Source organism: Peromyscus californicus, unplaced genomic scaffold, assembly GCF_007827085.1.
Source record: "Peromyscus californicus insignis strain IS unplaced genomic scaffold, ASM782708v3 Scaffold_20__1_contigs__length_68692818, whole genome shotgun sequence".
In the NCBI taxonomy this organism is placed as follows: Eukaryota; Metazoa; Chordata; class Mammalia; order Rodentia; family Cricetidae; genus Peromyscus; species Peromyscus californicus.
This window is the reverse complement of record NW_026294503.1, coordinates 64,920,543-64,942,979: the sequence shown is the minus strand read 5'-3', so window position 1 is coordinate 64,942,979 and position 22,437 is coordinate 64,920,543. Positions and strand designations below refer to the sequence as shown.

The 22,437-nt window shown below is 45.5% G+C and overlaps 1 protein-coding gene across 6 annotated transcripts in view; it reads right to left on the bottom strand.

Moving 5' to 3' along the window:
• Nucleotides 1–22,437, bottom strand: part of Dip2b (disco interacting protein 2 homolog B) — a 205,921-nt gene that overhangs the window by 84,812 nt on the left and 98,672 nt on the right. For all 6 annotated transcript variants that reach the window (XM_052748954.1, XM_052748955.1, XM_052748959.1 and 3 more), the window contains exons 3-4: nucleotides 17,382–17,507; nucleotides 8,133–8,258 (exon numbers count right to left, since the gene is read on the bottom strand). In XM_052748954.1, the coding sequence (XP_052604914.1) occupies nucleotides 8,133–8,258; nucleotides 17,382–17,507 (252 nt within the window). The remainder of the gene's footprint in view (nucleotides 1–8,132; nucleotides 8,259–17,381; nucleotides 17,508–22,437) is intronic.

Here is a 22,437-nt window from a genome sequence, read left to right as displayed (position 1 = left end):
AAGAACTGTATTAAGAGGTCTCAGCATTGGGAAGGTTGAGAATCACTGCTCTATTTGGGTTTTTTGTTTTGTTTGGTTTGGTTTGGTTTTGGTTTTTCGAGACAGGGTTTCTCTGTGTAGTCCTTGCTATCCTGGAACTAACTCTGTAGACCAGGATGGCCTGGAACTCACAGAGATCTGCCTGCCTCTGCCTCCTGAATGCTGGGATTAAAGGCGTGTGTCACCTCCACTGATCTATTTGTAACCAATCAGAACACATATAAATGATTAGCTTATTGTTTTTAAGGGGAAAAAATGTCCAAAGTTTACTGTTCTTAACTGCTATGACTTTAGTCATGTGTGAACATTATATTTAAAATGTTTATCTAAAAAATAAACACTTGGAGCTGAAGAGTTGGCTCAACAGTTAAGGGCACTGGCTGTTCTTCCAAAGGACCAGGTTGGACTCTCAGCACCCACATGGCGGACCACAGCTGTTTGTAACTCCAAGCTCCAGGCATCCACATGACCACACAGGAAAAACATCCACACACACAAAAATTCTGAACATGTGTTGCATTGGCTATTCATCGCACTCCTGGGTACTTTTCCAAGAAAAGCCAAAGCATGTATTTATACAAAGACTTATACATGAATGTTTCTTGTAATAGCTTAAAATGGGAAACACCCCAAACGTACAAATACAGATAGGTAAACTAGTCTCCCCATGTCATGGAGTCTGACTCAGCCAAGAGTGATTTGCTGATTGTAACATTGAAGAATCTCAAAATACCTAGGCTGAAAAAAAAAAAAAAAAGCCAGTCCTTTCCTCTAGCTGTGAAAAAGAAAACAGAGCTGTATGGCTGTTATATAAGCATCAAGAAAAACGCAAATTAATGTATAGAGATGGAGAGTAATCAGTGGTTATCAGGGGCAGGGAGGATCATGAGGAATTCAGGAGAATGCAGAGATGGTTATAATCTTAACTGTGTTTCTATGTCAAAACATGGCAAAGTTCACTCCCTAAATTATGTGCTGTCAGGCTGTAGCTATTTCATAAAGACAGAGTGCATGCTGGGGGTGTGCAGGGATCTGGGCTCAAACCCTCGCACTAACCCCCACCCCAGCTATTTATTTTGTAAACAATTCAATAAAACTGTTTTCTAAAAAAACTAATTTTAAAAGACTTACAAGGATGAAAATGATACGCGAAATACATAACACCTGAAAGTCAGTGACATACTGAGGGACAATATAAATAAGCCAGACAGTTCCTGGAAATAGTTCCTCTCAGAGCTGGAGAGATGGTTCAGCAGTTAAGAGCACTTGCTGCTCTCTCAGAGGACCCAGGTTCAGTTCTCAGCACCCATATGGCAGCTCACAACTGTCTGTAACACCAGTTCTAGATCACATCGTGTGTGTGTGTGCGCGCGCACGCGCGCGCGCACACACATACACACACACACAGGTAAAACCTTCAGGTGCACAAAATAAAAAAGATTTTAAAAAGAAGAAGAAGAAAGAAAATACATCCTGCCATTCAGCACATTCATAGATGCCAAAATTAGGTCTAGACCCGGGCTCAGGTGAGCGGTAACAACAGTTCACCAAGATGACAGGTGACGTGTACCACCCTAACAACAACTCAAGATAACATGTCATCTAGACTGGGCACGGAACAGGCGACTTCAAGCAAGCGCTTCAGAGAACAGATGAGCAAACCCATCAAGGGAACAGTTAAGGCTTGATCTTCTGGAGAAGGAGAAAGGGTGGACAGGGTTCCGGCACACAGAAGGGTCCAGGGACTTCAGCTCTTCCAGAAAGACTCTGAGGAGAGATGGTTTTTACATAGGCAAGGGAAAATTTAAAACTTACAGGGTAAAAGGGGGATCTAGTAGAAAGCATATGCATATAAGGAAGACTACTTAGTTCTGGGCAGCCTGAGAGCTCAGAGCTGAAGGTGATTGCTGCTCACCGGACAAGCTGAGAGTTTGATTCCCAGGACTCACACGGTGCACGGAGAGAACTGACTCCTGCAGGTGGTCCTCAGACCTCACCACATCCCTTCCCTGTGCGCACACAAATAAACAAATAAACACTTTTATTTTTCAAAAAGGTTTATTCTGGAGGTAGGGGCTGAGTCTACTTTAGGCTACAAACTCTGAGCCATTTAAACTAACACTAAACCCACAACCGTGGACACTCATTCGTCATGCAGGTCTTAGGGAGAACAAAAACTACCAAGAGGACTTTCAGACTCCACAACAATCCTTGTGTGCAGAAGGCTGGCTAGGGAGTGAAAAACTGGTCAGAGACTCGAAGGGCAGGACCGTGAGCTGCCTGACAAAGCGGAAAAAAGGAATATTCACGAATTACTCAGGGTCTCTAATCTCTATGTATCACGAGCAGTTTTTCCTGGGTACTGCTGTGGGATGTCTTTCTGTAGGCTCTGAACATATGCTGCTCTGATTGGTTGATAAATACAGCTGCACTGGCCTATGGCAGAGCAGGATAAAGTTAGGCGGTGCATTCAAACTAAAGACGAGAGGAAGGAGGGTGGAGTGGGGGAAGACGTCAGCCCACTGCCCAAGGAGCAACAAGATTTCAGCAGACCATACTTCCTGCGTCTATTGAAAATCTGCTCAGAAAAAGAAATGCTATGAATATACTGGGAGACAAGACAGCATTTATGTTGTTTGTTTTGGTTCTTTTAAGACAGGGCTCATGCAGGCCAGGCTGGCTCAGTGACTCAGGGGGACCCTCAACTCCTCTGGTGCCCCTGCCTCCACTTCCCAGGTGATGAGTTACAGGCCTGCACTGTGACACCTAGGTTACTGCCCATTTGAATGCCAGACTGAATACATAACAACCCTTAGTGCTCGTCACTTTCTTTTTTTTTTTTTTTCTGGAGCTGAGGACCGAACCCAGGGCCTTGTGCTTGCTAGGCAAGCGCTCTACTACTGAGCTAAATCCCCAACCCCGTGTTCGTCACTTTCAAGAAAGCACATACTCAACATAAAACCGTCCAGAATGAGAGGCAAAGGTGCTAACTGGCTTCAGGTGTGACTTTCTGGATCAGTCCACTCTGGGAACTGCTCTATGGCTTAGTGGGTAAAGGTGCTTGTTACCAAGGCTGGCAACTCAGATTGAATTCCTGGGGCCCACATGATAGAAGGAGAGAACCAAACACCTCTCTCTCTCTCTCTCTCTCTCTCTCTCTCTCTCTCTCTCTCTCTCTCACCCACATTCACACTCACTAGTTAACTAGTCAACTAGTCACGACTGCTCTGGACTTGGGTCTTAGTTCTGACACAACAATCAGATCTTAGGCATCTTCATCCTCTCTGTTGTTTTCTTTGTATTCATCTGTGTGCGAAGGATACTAGGGATCCATGCCAGGGCCTTGTGCAAGCTACACACACATGCATCCCGGGACTGAAGGACATTCTAGCCCTGCGCCCTGCTAGAGTTGGTTAATGTTCCTCCAGTGTCTTCTTTACTAGCTCCCAAAGGTGATTTACCTTGATATCATCTCTGGACAAGTGAATTTTCTCTAGTTCAGCCCTGTGCCTGCAGTCCTCCGTCCCTACTTTCCTCTGAGTAGTATATGAAATGTATGCAATAATGTTAAGTATGAGATTACTTTCATTAGCAAACCTTAAATTTTACAAAAAGCTATTGAAAAACACAAATTTGACCTGATGACATGGTGGGTTGTGTATTATCCACTGTCCTAAAGAACACTGAATATTCATGAATTACTCCTCAAGTCTACAGCTCATAACCCCTTTGAACAATGAAAGTACGCTGCCTAAACAACCCAGACCCAACCCTCACGACCCACTGGGGTCTAGTCTATCCACTGCTTACTTTGTGGTTCTAAATAAACTGCAATCCTTAGGGAATTCTGCCAGCTGGTAGTCGATCAGATTTCTCTTTTACCAATCTTTTTCATGGGGGGGGGGGCAGGATCTATGTACCCTAAGCTGGCCTTATACTTAGAATGTAACTAAGGAGGACCTTGCACCTTCTTCGTGTGCTACCAAACCTGTCATGTGGTGCTAGGGATTGAACCCAGGAATTCCAGCATGCTGAGCCTCATTCCCAGCCCAGGTACTCCCTTTCAAGAAACATTTAACTGACTGAACAGTGTTTTGGTCTGTAGATCTCAGGAGGCAATGGCTATTTAATGTACACTATTCTAGTACTGTACATACACAGGCAGCTGTTAGGTAAAAGAATTTCCTACCTGTGACAGTTGGTAGATTGATGCACTCGGGAAGAAGACTGAATCTGACCGCTACGATTTTACAATGAGCAAGTCACTCGGTGACCGTGAACATGTTGTTGTCTTGTGTCTACAGAAGGTCTGCTCTTCCTACTTTCCAAAGCACTTATGAGAAACACAAGTTTGGCAGGGCAGTCTTTGTTATGTGAAAGTCCTTGGCACAGTGCAAGGAGCCATAATTCTGCAAGGCATCCTTGAGGTAGATGAAAAACTAACAATATCCCAATGTGTACCAGGACATCAATTTAATATACAGAAATATAGAGAATGAGGTAAATAGTGTAGTAAAAGTTTAAAAACAAACTATGGAGAGGAAAGTTTATCCTTGTCTTCCATCCGCAAGAATAACCATAGCCACTGACAAACAAGCCCCTGCATGGGACTCCCACACATCCACACCCAGCTTCCCTCCACTAGCGCCAGTCTTGAGGTCACGGTGCTGGAGGTCATCTGGTCACCTGCCCACTCTTGCAGAAGGAAACAATAAAAGCCCACACAGCTGCAGAAAGAGCTCAGAAGCAGAGATAAGTAAATAAATGCTGTGGGTTTGCATTGTTTTTCTGTGTGAATGAGCAATGGTGCTACACAAAGACTCTACAGAGAAAGCTGAGGTAACTGCCTCATGACATCAGTAAATGATCTCAGCACATAGGAGAACTGGGCGATAGGAATTCAAGCAGTCTAAAAGATGGGGAAAGGCTACAGGCATTAAAACTAGAAATCACTATACACTTAGAGAACGTAAATTTTCAAATCCATGGCAGTTTAGTGTAGGCACCAATAGTCACATTTTACACTGACTGGTATCTTATTTGAAAGTTATGAAAAAAAGACAAATCATTTCCCATGCCAACTATTCACCATTCTTCCAAACTGCGTGATGTCATAAGTGAAGCCAAAGTTTCTGGGGTTTTCTGCCTTACACCCTTTTCATCAGGTTAGGAATCCAGGTGGCTGTACATCTCCCAAAGGGAAAGCAGCTCAGTGGTCAGTGCTCCGGAAGTGAGGTTCCCACAACACAACACAAAGAGGAAGAGCCTTCAAACCTGATGTGTGGAGTGACAGCTCAGTGCACAAAGAACAAGGTTAAAATATTGTAAAATGTGCAAATGTGGCCCATGGTTTTTGGGTTATTTGTGTGTATGCGTGAGGTAGGATGTGTGTGGGTGCACCTGCAGGGTGAGCCTATGGAGGCCAGAGGCTGACTCAAGGTGTCTTCCTCAATAGATTTCTACCATATTTTTCAGACAGGGTTTACCCCTGAACAAGGGCATGCCATTTCCGCTAGGCTGACTGGCTGGCTGGTGAACCCCAGGAATCCATCTGCATCCTCCCCGTGTAGTGCTGGAGTTAGAGAAGACAGTGTGGGCATCCAGAGCCCACCGAGACTTCTCTCCAGCTGTCCACCTTTTGATCATTTTTATAACTGGCCAGACGCTGATTTTAAAAACATTCAATGATGAGCAATCATGTCATTTCTCTTCCTCCTTCTCACCTCTATGACACAGCCTCTTAACTTGGGTACTTGGGGCTAGCAAAAGTAGATGAGCCAGATAAAACGGTAATATCTGAGTTAGTGGTCACAGGTCCTGGGACAGACACTTAGTGTCTTAAATTGCAACATGGCAGGCATAGTCATGCTCTTTTGTCTTGTTTTCTGAGACAGGGTTTCCCTGTGTAGCCCTGGCCATCCTGGAACTCACTCTGGAGCAGGTTGGCCTTGGACTCAGAGATCTGCCTGCCTCTGCTCCACTCCCCCCCCCACACCCTGCTACCCCTCCACCCTCCACCCCTCCACCCCTCCCCCAGCCCCAAGTGCTGGGATTAAAGGTATGTGCTATCACCACCCAAGAATGGCAAATTCTACTGCTAACATGAAAGGTGCTAGCAGACCCCCAAGGACACAGGCCCCCCACCTGCCCTCTCTGCAGCAAAATCCTCATGCTTGGTGTGTGCTGAACTGTTGGGTGAGAGCAGGAAGATCCACCTCCCTGGGACTGTGTGAGGCTGCTGTGCCGAGGCCTCAACATCTTCTCTTGGGAAACACAGATGTCCTAAATAGCATATGGAGGTGTCTCAATTCCTATTCAGAAACTTCTAGAATGGAAGATAAATGAACAGGAAGCCTAATCACCCTGTTCTACTGAACTTGGGCCTTAGGAGAGAGGACTATGTCTTTGTTACGAAATTATCAACATGTGTAATGTGATCAAGAACATTACGCTACATCTTGAAGATCCTACACAGAACAGAGCATGCAGACTTAGAAATTCAGAGGCTTGCAGTAGACGGCGGACAACTGTGCTTCCATTCATCAGGGACAGCTGTGACTAAGTTCCCCTCTGGCAGTGATTCTTATGAAAAGACTGATAAAAAGGGTTCCACTCCTTGTGAATCCTTTCCCAATCTTTGGGGCACTCTCACTTTTAACCCAGAGCATGAGAGCAGCCATTTACTCTGAACCCGCACTGCCTTGACAGAGGCCAGGAGAGGGCTGCTTCTGAGAACTGCATGTCACGTTGTTCCCTACCCTTTGCCATTTACTGAAACTGAACCTTCAGCCATGCTGCAGGGGATCTGCCAACATGGACGGCTACTGGACTGAGAGCCCCCTTTGTGCCCAACTTGTATACTCTACGAATGTGGAAGGGAACCCATCCAAGATTCTGAATGAGTGGGACTGAAGTATGCACCATTATGGACACAAAATGCCTCATTGTGTTAGTCTGCTAGAGGTATCCTGTGTTCCATTTTGAGAAACACTTGAAGCCACAGAGCTATTTCTCTTTCAAACATATTGACACCACAAATGTGAAGGGAGAAAAGCACACACAGCTAAGGAGCCCAAGCAAACCCAAGTGCTCTGAGAAGTTAGTTCAAACCTAGAAGAAAACTGTTAACAAGAGCCTGGATCCATAAGCACAGCTCAGCACGGCGGCTGTGAATGAAAACCAAGCCCACAGTGCAGCCCTTCAGGGAAGCTCTGCAAAGCCATGGCAAGGTCGGGGTGGGGGTGGGGCTGAGAGCACTGGCTGCTCCTGCAGGACCCAGGTTCAGTTCCCAGCACTGTAACAGTGTGTAACTCTGGTTCTAGGGGACCTGTTACCTTCTTATGGCCTCCGAGGGCACCAGGCACATACACAGTACACATACACACATGCAAGCAAGACATTCGTACACATAAAATAAAAATAAACAAATCATTAAAAATATTATCTGGCATTTGATCTAAGAAAAAAATAAGGTTTTTATAAGTTTGGTGAAACGTTCTGAACAGGAAAGAAATTTGAGATCTGTCTAGTCGGTCCCAGGATATGAAGTTCTAACTCCTAAATTCACACTGGAAGGAATAAAGGATGGAAGGGATATATCTATTTCCCACTTATCTCTGGAACTCACAATAAAAAGGAAAACTTTAAAGATATAAAAATATATTAACAAATGTCTACTTTTTCCAGATCTATTTCAAATTTGTACTAATGTACTCCTAAAATCTTTAATGATTTTACACACAAAACTCCATCCCAAGTCTACCCACTCCTAGGACGGCTGTTGAACTGAGAAGAAGCATCAATTGAGGAGACTAATGGGTTAAATCGATGGCTACGGATCTCATCTGGAGAGACAGCAAACAGCCCTGTCCTCACAGAAGGGCCTGGCCTGTGTTCACAGATGACATGAGTATGGAGAGTCAGAAGGAAGCTGTCTGTCTGTCCAGGTCTGAGAATGCCCTGTTACATGCTGTGCACAAAGTGGCAACATCCACCACCTTCAGAGTGCACGCCGTAAGTTCATCTGATGATGTGCGAAGGCTTCCAGGTCTCACCTCAGTAACTGTCAGGGAGAGGAGTTCGGAGAGACCTACCTGGAGGAGTGCAAGCGTCCGCAGGAGACTGGACAAACGTGGACCGTCGTTTGGTGGGCATGGGCAAAGCCATCTTCTGCTCCTTGTGCTTTGCCAGGGCAGCCTGAACCGCTTCTGTGTGGATATCTGAAAAGTTAAGCGGACAGAGTTATTTGCACTTGTGCTGGATGGTAACCTCTGAAGGATGAACTATTGGTACTTAGGTTGTCAAAAACACCGGGGGGGCTGGGCGGTGGTGTCACACACCTGTAATCCTAGCACTTGGGAGGCAGAGGCAGGCAGATCTCTGTGAGTTCGAGGCCAACCTGGTCTACAAAGCAAGTTCCAGGACAGCCAGAGCTACACAGAGAAACCCTGTCTCGAAAAACCATACACACACAAAAAATAAATTAAATTAAAAAAAATAGGCAAGGGAGAGGTTTAGGTGGTTTTATTTATCTTTTGAGTCAGATCAATTAAGATAAAAAGCAAAGATAGAAAGAGAAGAAGTCAAGAACAATGTCACAGAGAACAGTGAAGACTGATTACCCAACTGTGGGACACAGGTAAGGGGCCAGGGGGCGGGAGTCTAGTGAGCACCTGTGCCCGAGGGAGCCCTCCTTTAAGTGAACTGAAGTCAATTCTAGGGAAATGTTTACTGGGTCCTAATCTGAAAATGTTGATCAGAACATGTCCAACCAAGTAGTTTAGGGTGTACTTGGCTATCAGGAAGAACTCAGCTGAGACCCTTCGGGTCTGTGCCACAGGAACAGAAGGGATGATTCTGGTCTAGAAAGTCACAGGGGCACATGTTACTCCTTTTCCAGTCTGCACACAGCTCTGCCCTCTTGCACACATCCTAGGAACCTGAAAATTAACATATTCCAAACAGAACTCTGGCCTCTCCACCCCACTACAACCCCCTACCTCCCACCACTCTGCATACAGTACGACGCATTCTGCCGCTGCTCTGTGAATGACCCTCTTACAAGACATTCAACTTGGACTTCCAGCCTGCACACACACGCACACACGAGTACACAGCCAGTCACACCAACACAAACGTGCATACACAAACATGTACACCTGCCCCTTCACACACAAAGACTAAAGGGAAGTAAGGGGGCTCTTACAGATCCTACTGAGGTAGAGCAAACCCAGGGTACTTCCCACTTGATGGTCTCTCCTCACCCAGCAATGGCTCCAGCCACATCCGTCCAGGCTTCTCTGCTCTTAAGTGTGACCTCACATGAGCTCGTCCAGGCAGACCCTTCTTTGGGGGGATTTAAACTCTGAACCAGAAAGCGTAGGTCCTAGAGCACATGGAGCTAATGACAACGACCCAGAAAGGAGAGATTCTGAACTTCAAGTGAGATCCCCGGAGTTCTCTCCCATTCTAGGGGTTTCTCGGCCATTTCCTTCTGTGACCTACACCAGCTATTTAAGGTAGCCCAAGTCGGCAGCTGCTAGTGCTCCCCAACAGTGCTGCTAACACAAATAAAACTCTAACCTATAAACAGCTCCACAGCGGAAGTTCAAGGGCTCCAGAGTGTTTCACTGAGTTAACAGAGCCCAACTTAAGCAACCCTCTAATATCAAATATTAAGTTGTTTATATTTTTCTTACTACTGTCCACAATAAGAGTAATTTTCACTTAGGACACATCTAATTATTTCCTTAGCATTAACTCCAAGGAAAGGGGTGAAATCAATGAGTATGCACTTCTTACTAATGCTTCCTTAGAGTAAGAATTTTTCTCTTATATAACCACTGTTGAGTTGTGAAATCTGGAAATCTAGCCAGGTGTGCTCTAGCAAGCACTCAGGAGGCAGGGACAAGTGGATCTCTGTGAAGTAGAAGCCACTCAAGGCTACACAGTGAGATCTTGTTTTTTTAATCTGGAACCTCAACACTGATGCACTCATCCTACATCGGATTCACAATCCACATTTCAGTTCAGTTAGCTGTCCCAATAATGCCATGGTTTCCTGCGAGCTTCTCCTGATCTGGACACACGTTTCCTTTAGTCATCCTGATTCTTTATCCTCTTATAATCTGGGACAGTGTCTTAGTCTTCCTGTCCTGTATTACTGTGACATTGTTGTATAGCCTATTTTCAGAAAATATCCCCTAATGTTGGCAGCTTTGATATATTCTTATAACTAGATTCAGGTTATATATTCTGACAGGGATACCAAAAGAACGTGCCATTCTAAAATGATGACAGTAATTTTGAATATTCTGTTAGATAGCGTCTGTTAAATTAATCCATGTGGTGATGGTGGAGGTGCTGCTTCCTCCTCCTCCTCCTCCTTCTCCTTCTCCTCCTCCTTTTTTTTTCCCCCCGGAGACAGGGTTTCTCTCTGTAGTCCTGGCTGTCCTGGAACTCCCTCTGTAGCCCAGGCTGGCCTCGAACTCACAGAGATCCACCTGCCTCTTCCTCCCGAGTGCTGGGATTAAAGGTGTGCGCCACCTCCGCCCGGCTGGTTTGTCTGTTCTGAGACAGGGTCTTACTATGTAGCCCTGGTTGTCTGGAATTCATAATGTAGATCAAGGCGGACCTTCACTCAGAGATCCGCCTGTCTCTGTCTCCTGAGTGCTGGGATTAAAGGTGTGTGCCACTGCACCTGGCATGTTTTGTGTGAGGTTTTGTTTTGGTTAAAACAACAACAACAACAAACAGCCGGCTCTCCTGATAAATGTTTTCTTGTACAAGTTCCCTTGGTCATGGCCTCTCATCACAGTACTAAGACAGTACTGGTGGCCAGGTGCTCATGTAGAGGTCAGAGCCCGTTCATTTCTTCCGCTATGTGAGTTCCAAGAAGTGAACTAAGTCATCAGGCTTGGCAGCAAGTGCCTGTGCCGCTGAGGTAAAACAAACGTTCATGTCATCGGACCATTTTCCCCACCAACTTCTGGCTTTGTCTTCCCTTAATTTCTCTTCCTGTGTTAGAGATACTAGATACAAACTGCCAAGAGGTAAACTTCTGCTGTTTTCCCACCACCATAAACAATTTTATGTGGCCTTTACTGCATCAGAAAGTCTTTCTATATATAAAGTCCAAGTGATAGAAGAATCCACTGGGGGTTGGAGACTTAGCTCAGTGGTGCGCAAGGCCCTGGGTTTGGTCCTCAGCTCCAAAAAGGAAAAAAAAAAAAAAAGAAGACTCCACTGGTTTCCTTTGGTACGTGTATCCTTGTATCATTCAGATCTCTAACCCAGAGAGGTGAAGTGGGAGACAGGTGTGCTCTCCACCGTCTTCCACCTGTGTGAAGTGAACACCAGTATTTCAACAGTACCTGTGTGCCCTGGTGATCTGCAATGCCAGCTACAGATCCCACAGTAAAGACTCTCAGAAGTACACTGGTCTACAGCTGAACTCGCTACTCTATCTTAATAGTGTGTGCGCCACACAAACCGTCCTAACTATGAGTCACTGTGACAGAGCTGATTTCTGGCTATTCCTCACCCTTCTCTGTGTTTTCTAAGCCATTCTTCATTTCTCCAAACGAACCTCAAAAGTAAGTTCTCTGGCCCTGCAAATTCTTTGACAACCCAGTTCTATGTACTAAGTAGGGCGGGAAGATAGAATTTCAACCCCATATTTCACATTATCTGCTTTGATAAATCATGTTCTTTTACACAGAGTAAACAAGCTATTTATCCTTCAGAATGGCTAAGACAGCACCAGCATGCAGCCTGCCCTGGGCAGCACACCCTGCCCAGCCCCGCCCCTCCTTTAGATGGACAGCACCAGCATGCAGCCTGCCCTGGGCAGCACACCCTGCCCGGCCCCACCCCTCCTTTAGATGGACAACACCAGCATGCAGCCTGCCCTGGGCAGCACACCCCGCCCCTCCTTTAGATGGACAGCACCAGCAATGCAGCCTGCCCTGGGCAGCACACCCCGCCCGGCCCCGCCCCTCCTTTAGATGCTGCCTTTGTACCCTGGACTGTGTGAAGGATTTGTGTGTTTTCATCTGTGTTTCCCCAGAACGTCATGCTGTGCTCAGACCACAGGAAGAGCTCACAGGAAGTGCTCCATTACTGCTGGCTAAACTCAAGTCCATACCTTCTGTAGTATGAAATGTATTAATACAGAAAGACATGACCTGGACCACCTGCGGCAGCCGCCTTCCACAAACAGAACAGATTTGGACAAAGACAAGAGAAGCTCTCATCCAGATGAAAGAGGGAGGTATTGCAGCATTCCCCAACACAAACTCGGAAGACTCCAAACTAACGGTGAGCGTGTGTAGTAAGACATGGAGTGACTCACATGGACTGTCATAGGCCAGTTTGCTGTCCTGCTTGCAAATACACCCCAGGGAGGCTTTTATGGGTCATTTTGTCAACAATAAGAAAAATGAGCAGTGGGGAGCATGCAGTGGCCAAGCACTTGACTGGAGTGTGTGAGGCCCTAGTCCAATCCTACTTCAATCCCTAGAACCACCAAAAAGAAAAAAATTAGCAATTCTATGTCATGAAAACAATCTGAACACAGACAACACTAAGTAAGAACTTTGCAAGATCCACCAGCTCATTAGGAGGGTATGTTTTCCTCTCATGTCTCTGTGCCTATGAACGTTAACTAATGTTCAGACCCCTGCGTGCTGGGATTATAGGTGTACACTAACTACCACGTCCAGTTCCAGCTATTACTTTTAAAACCATAGCACCAAATTACTTTACTTTGGGTTCTCAAATGAAATAATTTTACGTGCATTTATATCTATCATACTATTTTAGTGTTCCCTAAGTCTACTCAAATCCAGATTGCCATATCTTATTGAAATCTTGACACTGTCTTATAAAATAGACATATTAAAATGTTTTTAAAGCCGGGCGGTGGTGGCACACACCTTTAATCCCAGCACTTGGGAGGCAGAGGCAAGTGGATCTCTATGAGTTCGAGGCCAGCCTAGTCTACAGAGCGAGATCTAGGAAAGGCGCAAAGCTACACAGAAAAACCCTGTCTCGAAAAAATAAAAAAATAAAATAAAATAAAATAAAAAAATAAATAAATAAAATGTTTTTTAAAAAGGGTCCTTGTATTAGAAGAAATACGGTTTGCCACTGTCTTGGAAAATAAGAAAGCATTTCCAATGAGATAAAGTCCTTTCTCAATGACAGAACAGGAGCAAGCCAGTGCTCTCTCACTGGTTCTTTATCTCCCCAAGTATGTCTACAAGTGATAGGAAATGTGAGAGCAATGCGCTAAAGACAGGCATCGTCCCTGCTGATAAGTCTTTGGGAGGCCTAAACCATCTGTGTCACTAAGAACCGCACGGTAGGAGTCAGAGCATCAGGTCCAAGAATACCGGGCCACCCTACTGTCCCTGCAGGAAAACCCTGGCCCAGACTCTGTGTCAAAGGAGGCAGACCAGTTATTCTAGCCAAGCTTCCCGCTGATGAGAACGCAGCAGCCGTCCTAACAGACTGTGACGGTTCAACGGTGCAGGATTCATCTTGATCGCTGATAAGGAAATCACTTCCGATGTTCAGTCCCTGGACAAAGCTGACTTTGGATTTCTCTGCCAGAAGCCATGGAAGCTGAGGATTGTTCTCCAGCTTAACAGGGTGATGCTAACACACCTTGAATGTCCTTTCTCATTTTATTGTTTTATTAGGGGTGGCTAATTTCTCAAAAGATCAACATCAAAGGTGTTGTTAGATGGACTCACTTTCTGCTATAAGCATTAACTGTGTGTTTTCTACACTTGGAAACAAACCACACTGTGTAGAAAGCTGTACCACTCCTAACAGTCAGGAAGAAGAGGTACTAACTACATCAGCAGCATATTCAAGGTCCTCTGGCTAAGCACCAATAGCAGGTCACAGGAGCTAAACTAACTCCTAAAAGCAGGGGCTGGAGAGACGGCTCACCAAATAAGGGCACTGGCTGCTCTTCCAGGGGACCCAGGTTCCATTTCCAGCACCCACATGTCGACTCACAAAAGTCTGTAACTCCAGTTCCAGGGGATCCAACAGCCTCTTCTGACCTCCATGGACACTCGGCACACACATGATACACAGACATACACGCAGGCAAAACAGCCACACACATAAAATAAACAAACTCTGAAAACATAAGCTCTTACAATTATATCTGAAACATTAAGCACAAAGGCTATTTAGAGTCAACTGTGACTGAAACGTCACAGGTGCCGATAAACAAGAGTTTTTTTCAGTCGCACTTACCAGCATTAAAGTACCAAGCCTTTCTGTGTACATACCACCTCACTCTGAATTGCAAGTTTTACTAAACATCCCTTATGCTCTTGAGCTACTTTGTGTGTGGCATCTTGTACAGCCCTCCTCATGACTAGAGATCCAGAGGTGGAAGCTCCCTTCCCTCATCTCTGCAGTTGCTACTGATTTCAGGAATGCCAGAACTCTGAGACCATTACATTCTCCAATGTGCTGAGAGTCTCCGTGGCTATTCAACTGAACAGGTCCCAGTACACTGAAAGCCACAGTGTTTGTCTATCTATACTTACCTGACTTTTATGTTCCCCTTATGACAACGCTGCAATTCTCATAGCTCTTCATATGTTTGGAGATTTCTTTTTAATGTCAGGGAGGTGCTTTTTAAAGAGTCATATCATTATTTATTTTATGTGTATGGGTATTTTGCCACATTCTCGTGTGTGTGTGTGTGTGTGTGTGTGTGTGTATACATGTGCTCACGCCACTGGATGCCAGATGAGGGCATTAGATGCCCTGGAACTGGAGTTACAGACAGATGCATATGGGTGCTGGGGATTGAAACTGGATCCTCTGGAAGAGCAACAAGTACTCTTTTTGTTTGTTTGTTTGTTTTTTCGAGACAGGGTTTCTCTGTGTTTTTTGGAGCCTGTCCTAGAACTCACTCTGTAGACCAGGCTGGCCTCGAACTCACAGAGATCCGCCTGGCTCTGCCTCCCAAATGCTGGGATTAAAGGCGTGCGCCACCACTGACCAGCGATACAAGTACTTTTAACCACTGAGCCATCTCTCCATCCCTTCAGAGATTAAAAAAAAAAAAGGATTTATTTTATTTTCATTTTTGTTTCTGTGTTGTGTGTTTGCATACATACTTGTGGGTGCCCTTGGAGGCCAGTAAATGATATCAGATCCTCTGAAGCTAGACTTAGAGACTGTTGTGAGCCACTCGATGTGAGTGCTGAGACCCAAACGAGATCCTCTGCCAGAGCAGCAAGTACTCTCAGCCACTGAGCCGCAGAGATGATTTTTGTGACTCACCCTTTCTTCCCTACTTACTGCTCCCTCCTGGCCTGTCTCTGGCTGGTTTCCTCCCTCCCACAAATTCCAGAAAGATAAATACCACCCTGACCACCACTGAAGTCTTATCACTGTCCTTGTACTTACCAAACACCTGGCTCACAGACTACACTTCCTATCAGCTGGGGAATTCTAAAAGTGGTTCAAAATGGCAGGGGCTCGAGATCACAACTAGGTTTCTGGAAGAGAGCATCACAAACTTCACATCAGCCAGTGAGCTCACAAAGCCTTTTTGATCTACAATCGTTTTGGACACAGAATTCAGGAAATAATTTTCTTGGTCCCTTAAATTAAGTCTTTTATCATAATCCATTAACACATCAAGAAAGAAAGATAAACCAGGGGAGAAATCAAAATCTCCCAGAAGGCTCAAAATGAGAATTCTAAGTGCCCAATCCCTTCTTCTCTGGTTAGAGCACACCACTGACTGTGAGTCGGCCTCCAAAGGTGACAGTGGTACCTAGGAAACCAGGTTGGATGCTTGGCAACAAAAAAGAAGTCTGGATATGCTCTACTGCTTCCAGAGTAAGTTACCTCCTTCTGATCCACCCTTAAATGCAGCTGCGTTTAACTGGGAGTGGTGGTGTACACCTGTAATCCTAGCACTTGGGAGGCTGAGGAAGGAGGACTCGTGCATCGAAGGGCAGTCTGGGCCATATCATAATCCAGTAGCCAAACAAGCAATCCTACTTTACTTGCTTCGTGTCCCCAAAGGACCTCTTCAGCACTGGAGTACAGCTGTGTACAGCAGTGTGCACTGGAGTGAGCTGCCAGAACAAATAAAATCGGAACAGATTTCCGCTCTGCTAATCTCTTAGTACACTTACGAATGCTCAAGATTCGGCCTCTGGAAACCTCCCCTAGCCTGTCTTCACTCCTGCTGGTCCCTGCACTCTAAGTTCCAGCTAAAATGAACTACTTTTGGGCCTACCATCTGGTGCCACTTCCCTGACTAATTCTTGTCTCTCTGCCATGACTCTCCTATTACCTGACTCCTCAGGACAAGTAAGTTTCGAGGGAAATTGGTCTGATGTGAAGTAGTTTTGTGGTGGTGACTGAATATCTCTCATCTTCATCATCCCATATTTAAAAATATGTGTCTAATAAAATCCATTCACAGAAGGGATTGGTGGGCTCTGTAAGCATGTCCTTTTAAATGCTGTTTCCGAGAGGATATTTTTCAATTCGAGAAAAGGTCATGGGAACTTTGGCTGGTAAAAGGGGGCAAAATCTAGAGTTCAGTTTTCCAGCCTAGTTCTGTTCCCTAAGTCGCAGGATGTGCTGCACAGCGGACAGACAGCACACGGGTGTCACAGAGACGTGCTGGGATTTGCTCTTCTGCGCACCACTGCCCCGCAGAGCACAGTGCTCTGTCCTGCTCCCTGCCTGTAGCACCTTCTGGTTAGAGGATGTCAAGCTGGAGCTCACTCTGGGAAGTTCCACTGCGCTTTGTCAGGCCTGAGAGCCGTGGACTGTTCAGCAACTCTGCACGCACCGAAGAGCGGCCTCCTCCTCCCACGGGACTGAACTCCCTCCCACCTTCTTTCGACTTATTTACTCACAGTGATGTTGTGCTTGTCTGGATCCTTTTCTGAAACTGAAATTTCTTGAGGGCAGAAATGGTCTCATTTGCTGCTGTCTGGTCAGAAAACTTGAGAATCTATAGCTGACACTCAGTACATGCTGGACACACCACTGAGTGAAGGAACACAACCTCCTAGCTCACGTGCTCAGGACACAGTTCACACTGCCCGGGACACACAGTTCACACTGCCCAGGACACACAGTTCACACTGCCCCGGACACACAGTTCACACTGCCCGGGACACACAGTTCACACTGCCCAGGACACACAGTTCACACTGCCTGGGAAACATAGTTCACATTACTCGGTACAAACAGTTCACATTGCTCAGAACACAGTTCATACAGCTCGAGACACAGTTCACACTACAGGCAGGAAAACTACTGCAATTCCTTTTCACCTGATCGGTAGCGCTCATCTCTGGCCCCTCCAGATCGAGTTCGATGGTACTTGGAAGGAGCGGAAGTCTGAGCCGCAGTGGGAGCAGGAGTCTGGTTTCTGTCTTTTTGTCCTGTTGAATCAGTTTCTAAAAGGAAGTTTGAAGATGGTTACCCAATGGCAACGGGGGAAGTGGTGTCTTCTGAGCACTCGGCTCAGTCCTGCAGCAGCGGCAGGCAGTTAGCCTCCATCTACAGTAAAGGGCTAACAGTTAAGGTAGGCCTCAAGCTAAAAACTTACCTGACAGCTGTGACCGTCATGGTCTGATGGGAAAGGAATAGCCGGACAATAAACGCTGTGTGAAAGGCATCCTAAGACTGGCCTGTAAACGGCTAAATCACAAGGTCACGGCTGTTACCACTTGGTTTGTGTTTTCTGCAGTGATGAGGAACAACCCAGGCCTCATGGGAGACAGGGATGGCTTCACCCCTGAGTGACACCCCGCGTCTAGAGTATCTTTTTTTTTTTTTTTTTTTTTTTTTTTTTGGTTTTTCGAGACAGGGTTTCTCTGTGTAGCTTTGCGCCTTTCCTGGAACTCACTTGGTAGTCCAGGCTGGCCTCGAACTCACAGAGATCCGCCTGGCTCTGCCTCCCGAGTGCTGGGATTAAAGGCGTGCGCCACCACCGCCCGGCTTAGAGTATCTTTTAATATACTGTATTTGAGAGAACAAGGAGAGATGTGTTTGAGGATGCTCTCCATCTGTATGAGTCCATAGATCTAGAGATGTTCTTCACGGCTCCTATTGCTGGAATTTTCACTTAAGTTTGTTAACTGAGCAGAGTATGACAGCGGTGGAGCTTTTAAACCTGTCCTGTCTCATATGATGTGAGTGTCGCATCACACGGCACTGGGGAGGTCATAACAAGACAGCCCTCAGTCCAGTTCAGGTGAGCTGGAACCTCATGCCGGCTCACTCTGGTCTCCCCGCCCTGACTCCAGTTGTCCCCTCTACTCCCTTTAACATGTCGTCAGACACAGACTTTAATGTCTGAGTTTGCAGACCAGCCTTTAAGTCACCCTCAGTTCTCAACAGTCCACTTCAAGTAAGAGCTGCACAGAATTCACTTTACTCTCTGTCTCTTCTTCATTTGTTACTTTTATTAGTCTTAGACAACGGTCAACAGACTATGGCCCATCTCCTGGATTTTTGTTTCATTTTGAGACAGGGTCTTTATGTAGCCCAGACTCGCCTAGAACCTGGAACCCTCCTGTCTCAGCCTCTTCAGTGCTGAGATTACAAGTGTGTACCACCAAACCAAGCTACATGATTTTACGTTTCTTTTGCTTTTGCTTGAGACAGGGTCTCACATCTTCCGAGCCAGCTGGGAACTTGGTATGCAGGTGAAGCTGGCCTTGAACTCCTGATCCTCCTGAGTGCTAGGATTACAAGTGTGCCATCATGTTGAAAGGCTTAAGTCTGTTTTTACAAACAAATGTATTGGGACATAGCCAGGAACAGTCACGTCCAGTGTCTGTGGCTGCGTCCATGCCGTCTGGGCAGAAGTGAGTAGCTATGACAAGCACCTTTCAAACCTAAAATACCATCTGGCCCTTTACAGAAAGCCGTTACCAACCGACCCACAATAATCACATCCTCCTAGTTTCCATTCTGCACAATAAGCCTGCAAAGTCGGGCCCCCGCCACCCTTAGTAGGAAGAGAGACAGGGCTGGCTGGCTGGAAGCTGCAGAGCCAGCGCACAGATCCAGGCTTGTCTAGCCCTGCCGCCTCCCAAACAAAAGGCTCTAAAGAGGGCGAAGGAAATCTCCAGGACTTTAAAAAGGAAAGTGATGGGGATTAATGACTCAGGCTGGGAGCATCAGTGCTTTGGGATTTAGGAGTTAGGTAAAGAGGGAGAAGCATCCGACCAACCAACCAAAACCCCACAACACCACACCACTGTAGGCCACAGAAAAGATTCTGCAGAAAGCCACTTGTTAGAGAAAGTACTTGAAGTCCAGTCCAACTAACTTTAAATAGAGAACAAAACCAGAAAGGAGCTATTTTTATTTCTACAGTCAGATGACATATACAGGAAGGAAACCACATTAGCACACATGAGCTACTTTGTAAATATGCACAGGGAAAATGGTTTGAGATGGCACACTCATCCTCAAAACATGTTCCTATTGGTTTGGAAGATTTTTTTGTTTATTTAAGTAGGTTTTTTGAGGGGGTGGAGGGGCCATAAAAAACTACAATTGTTATTATCTACCACTGGTTATTTTGCTAATCAAACAACATAGCAAATTACTCTAAGAATCAATCCAGATTGTATAGTTAATAATTTAAATGTTAAAAAGAATGAACGTAAATTCTTAAAGGGGGAGACACAAAGATTTAAGTATTTTTACTATCTTTCTCAGACATGCTTCTGCTTTATGTTTTTCAACATAAAAATAGAGAAAGATAATGTAAGCTAAAGAATGAAAACCACCACGGAGACACGACAGGTACACATCTGGGAACGACGTGGAGCGAGCACACGTTTCCACTCAGGATGAGCTACAGGTTATCACAGGTCAAGCAAGGGCATATGCACAGAGAAAGTCTTCTAATGAAAATGGGGTCAGCTGACGCACAGCCAAGCGACAGCCGAATGGACACCAAAACAAAGCCCACACAGATCTCTACCAAGTAACCAAGTAATGGGAGCTCTGTGGCGTCTGTCTCTGTTTCCTCAGAAATCCATTCATCTAAGCCAACCCGTTTTCTCTGGGGTCTAAAACCATGACAATAAACTTGGCTCAATTGTGTAACACATCTGCTTCAACTTGACAAGAGGCTATCTTCAAAGGATGTAAAAACAGCCAGACAAGTTGGCCCACACCCATCACTTCAGCATTCCGGAGGCTGAGGCAGGAGAACTACTCAGAGTTTGAGATCATCCTGGGTTACTCAGTGAGACTCTGTTGCAAAGACAACAAACAAAGCCAGCAAGATGGCTCTGTGGCCAAAAGTGCTGTAACCAAGTCTCCCAATCTCACAACCAGAGCTCAATCCCCAAGACCCACACGGCAGAGGAGAGAACTGACTCCTGCAAGTTGTCCTCTGACCTCCACATACTCCACAGTGCAGACGTTCAGGGACACACACACACACACACACACACACACACACACACACACACACACACACACACTGAATGAATGAATGAACGAACGAACAAGTAAACATAAAAAGAAATTGTGAAATAAAAACAGAGTCGCACAGAAGCGCGGAGTCCACCAGGAGAACATCACAGCTCGGTGGCTCATCTTCTTGAAACAGAACAGTCACTCTCTATGAACTTTTACTTCTAGCTACTGCTTTGAGACAGGCTGGTTCCAGAGAGCTGTGTATACCTGTGTACCGCTAAAGAGCTTTTGCTGAACATAAAACCAGATGTTCAAGACAGAACATTTAGGGAATACCTAAGTGTAAAGAAGAAAATAAAAGTGATACTGAGAGCTGGGCGGTGGTGGCACATGCTTTTAATCCCAGCACTCAGGAGGCAGAGCCAGGTGGATCTCTGTGAGTTCGAGGCCAGCCTGGGCTACAGAGTGAGTTCCAGGAAAGGCGCCAAAGCTACACAGAGAAACCCTGTCTCGAAAAACCAAGGGGGGCGGGGGGAGTGATACTGATTCTCTTAAACTAAAAGTTATGACCTTTTGAAATAAAACAATATTCAGTTTTCATGTTCCTAGATAAAAAGTGACTCTTTGAGCAGACTTCTCCAACACTAAGCTTAGTTATCTTTCCGGGAACTGGCAGATCAGTGTGTACTTCAGAGACAGAGGGTAGCACAGTGTCCTGGGTAGGTTGCAGAGATGCTGGAGGGTTAGTACACCCTACTTGCAAACGCACTGGTTTATGGATGAAACTGGAAACAATACACTCCAGGCCTCATCAAGGATGGAGGTTTCTGAGGGCACAGGAGGACACTGAGGGCACAGGAGGGCAGAGACCATTATCTAACACTCTACAAGCCACTGATGTGCAGGTAAGATGTTGACCAAAGGTGAATCATCCCTGTCCAGTCAGATCTCAGAAATTACTTGGGGAGCTACAACACAAGTTTCCATGTTTGGGATAAGTGTGTAACTTTACTGCCATGGTAAGGAAAAGTTAAAAGCAAAGGGGGGATTCAGTATATGTTGCAACATAATCAGATAATCTATGAATTAAAATGAAAAAATTCAGACCCTTCAGTCTGAAAAATATCACTTTATATATAAGGATTAGATGAGACTTACAAGTCCCCTGTGTAATGGAATGAAGCACTGATGAGATACACCAGAATTCTTTACCCTTTCACTGTTTAGTTTATAGAAATAAAGGTATCCATAAAGTCAAAGTACTCTGAAAGGCATTAAGTCTATATAAGAGCTGGGACAGAAGCCTCAGCCTCACAGTGAAGTCTCCAATCCCAGTGTGAACTCAACAGAAATCACAACAGGACTATGCTTCAGCCCTTCAGTCACAGTCAGCTATGCGGAGCAGCCACTAGGGGTCACCAACACGTTTAAAGGTGATGGTAGGTTTGGTTATGGGTTTGTTTGTGTTGTTGCTGTTGTTTTTAAATAGGTTTTAAATTCTTCAAAACATTCCTTTTCAACAATCAACATGTATATAACTTATTACTCTTTTCAGAAAGGTGGTGTGTCTCCTGTCTGCTGCTTGAACATAGTGGCAATGACAGGTCATAAAGGAACAGGTATATTTACTGGTGGAAAACAGTACACAGCTTTCCCACCCAGGAAAACTGGGGAAAGCCAATTCGGTTCTTACCCTCTGGCTTGGCCTATGATTTTGGAGAGAGTCATGTGTATAGGAGTAATAGAGTGAAACAAGAGAGCTCTGAGGAACCATGGAATCAAACACTTGCATTTTTAAAGGTGATTAGAGTGGACGTGCTCTCCAGTCTTGTGGTGCTAGTGTCCATACAGGAGCGCCAGCTAATGATCATTAATGTTTCATGTTTTCAACTGGCATATTTCCTATTAACTTCATACATGTACACAATGCATGTATTCTGG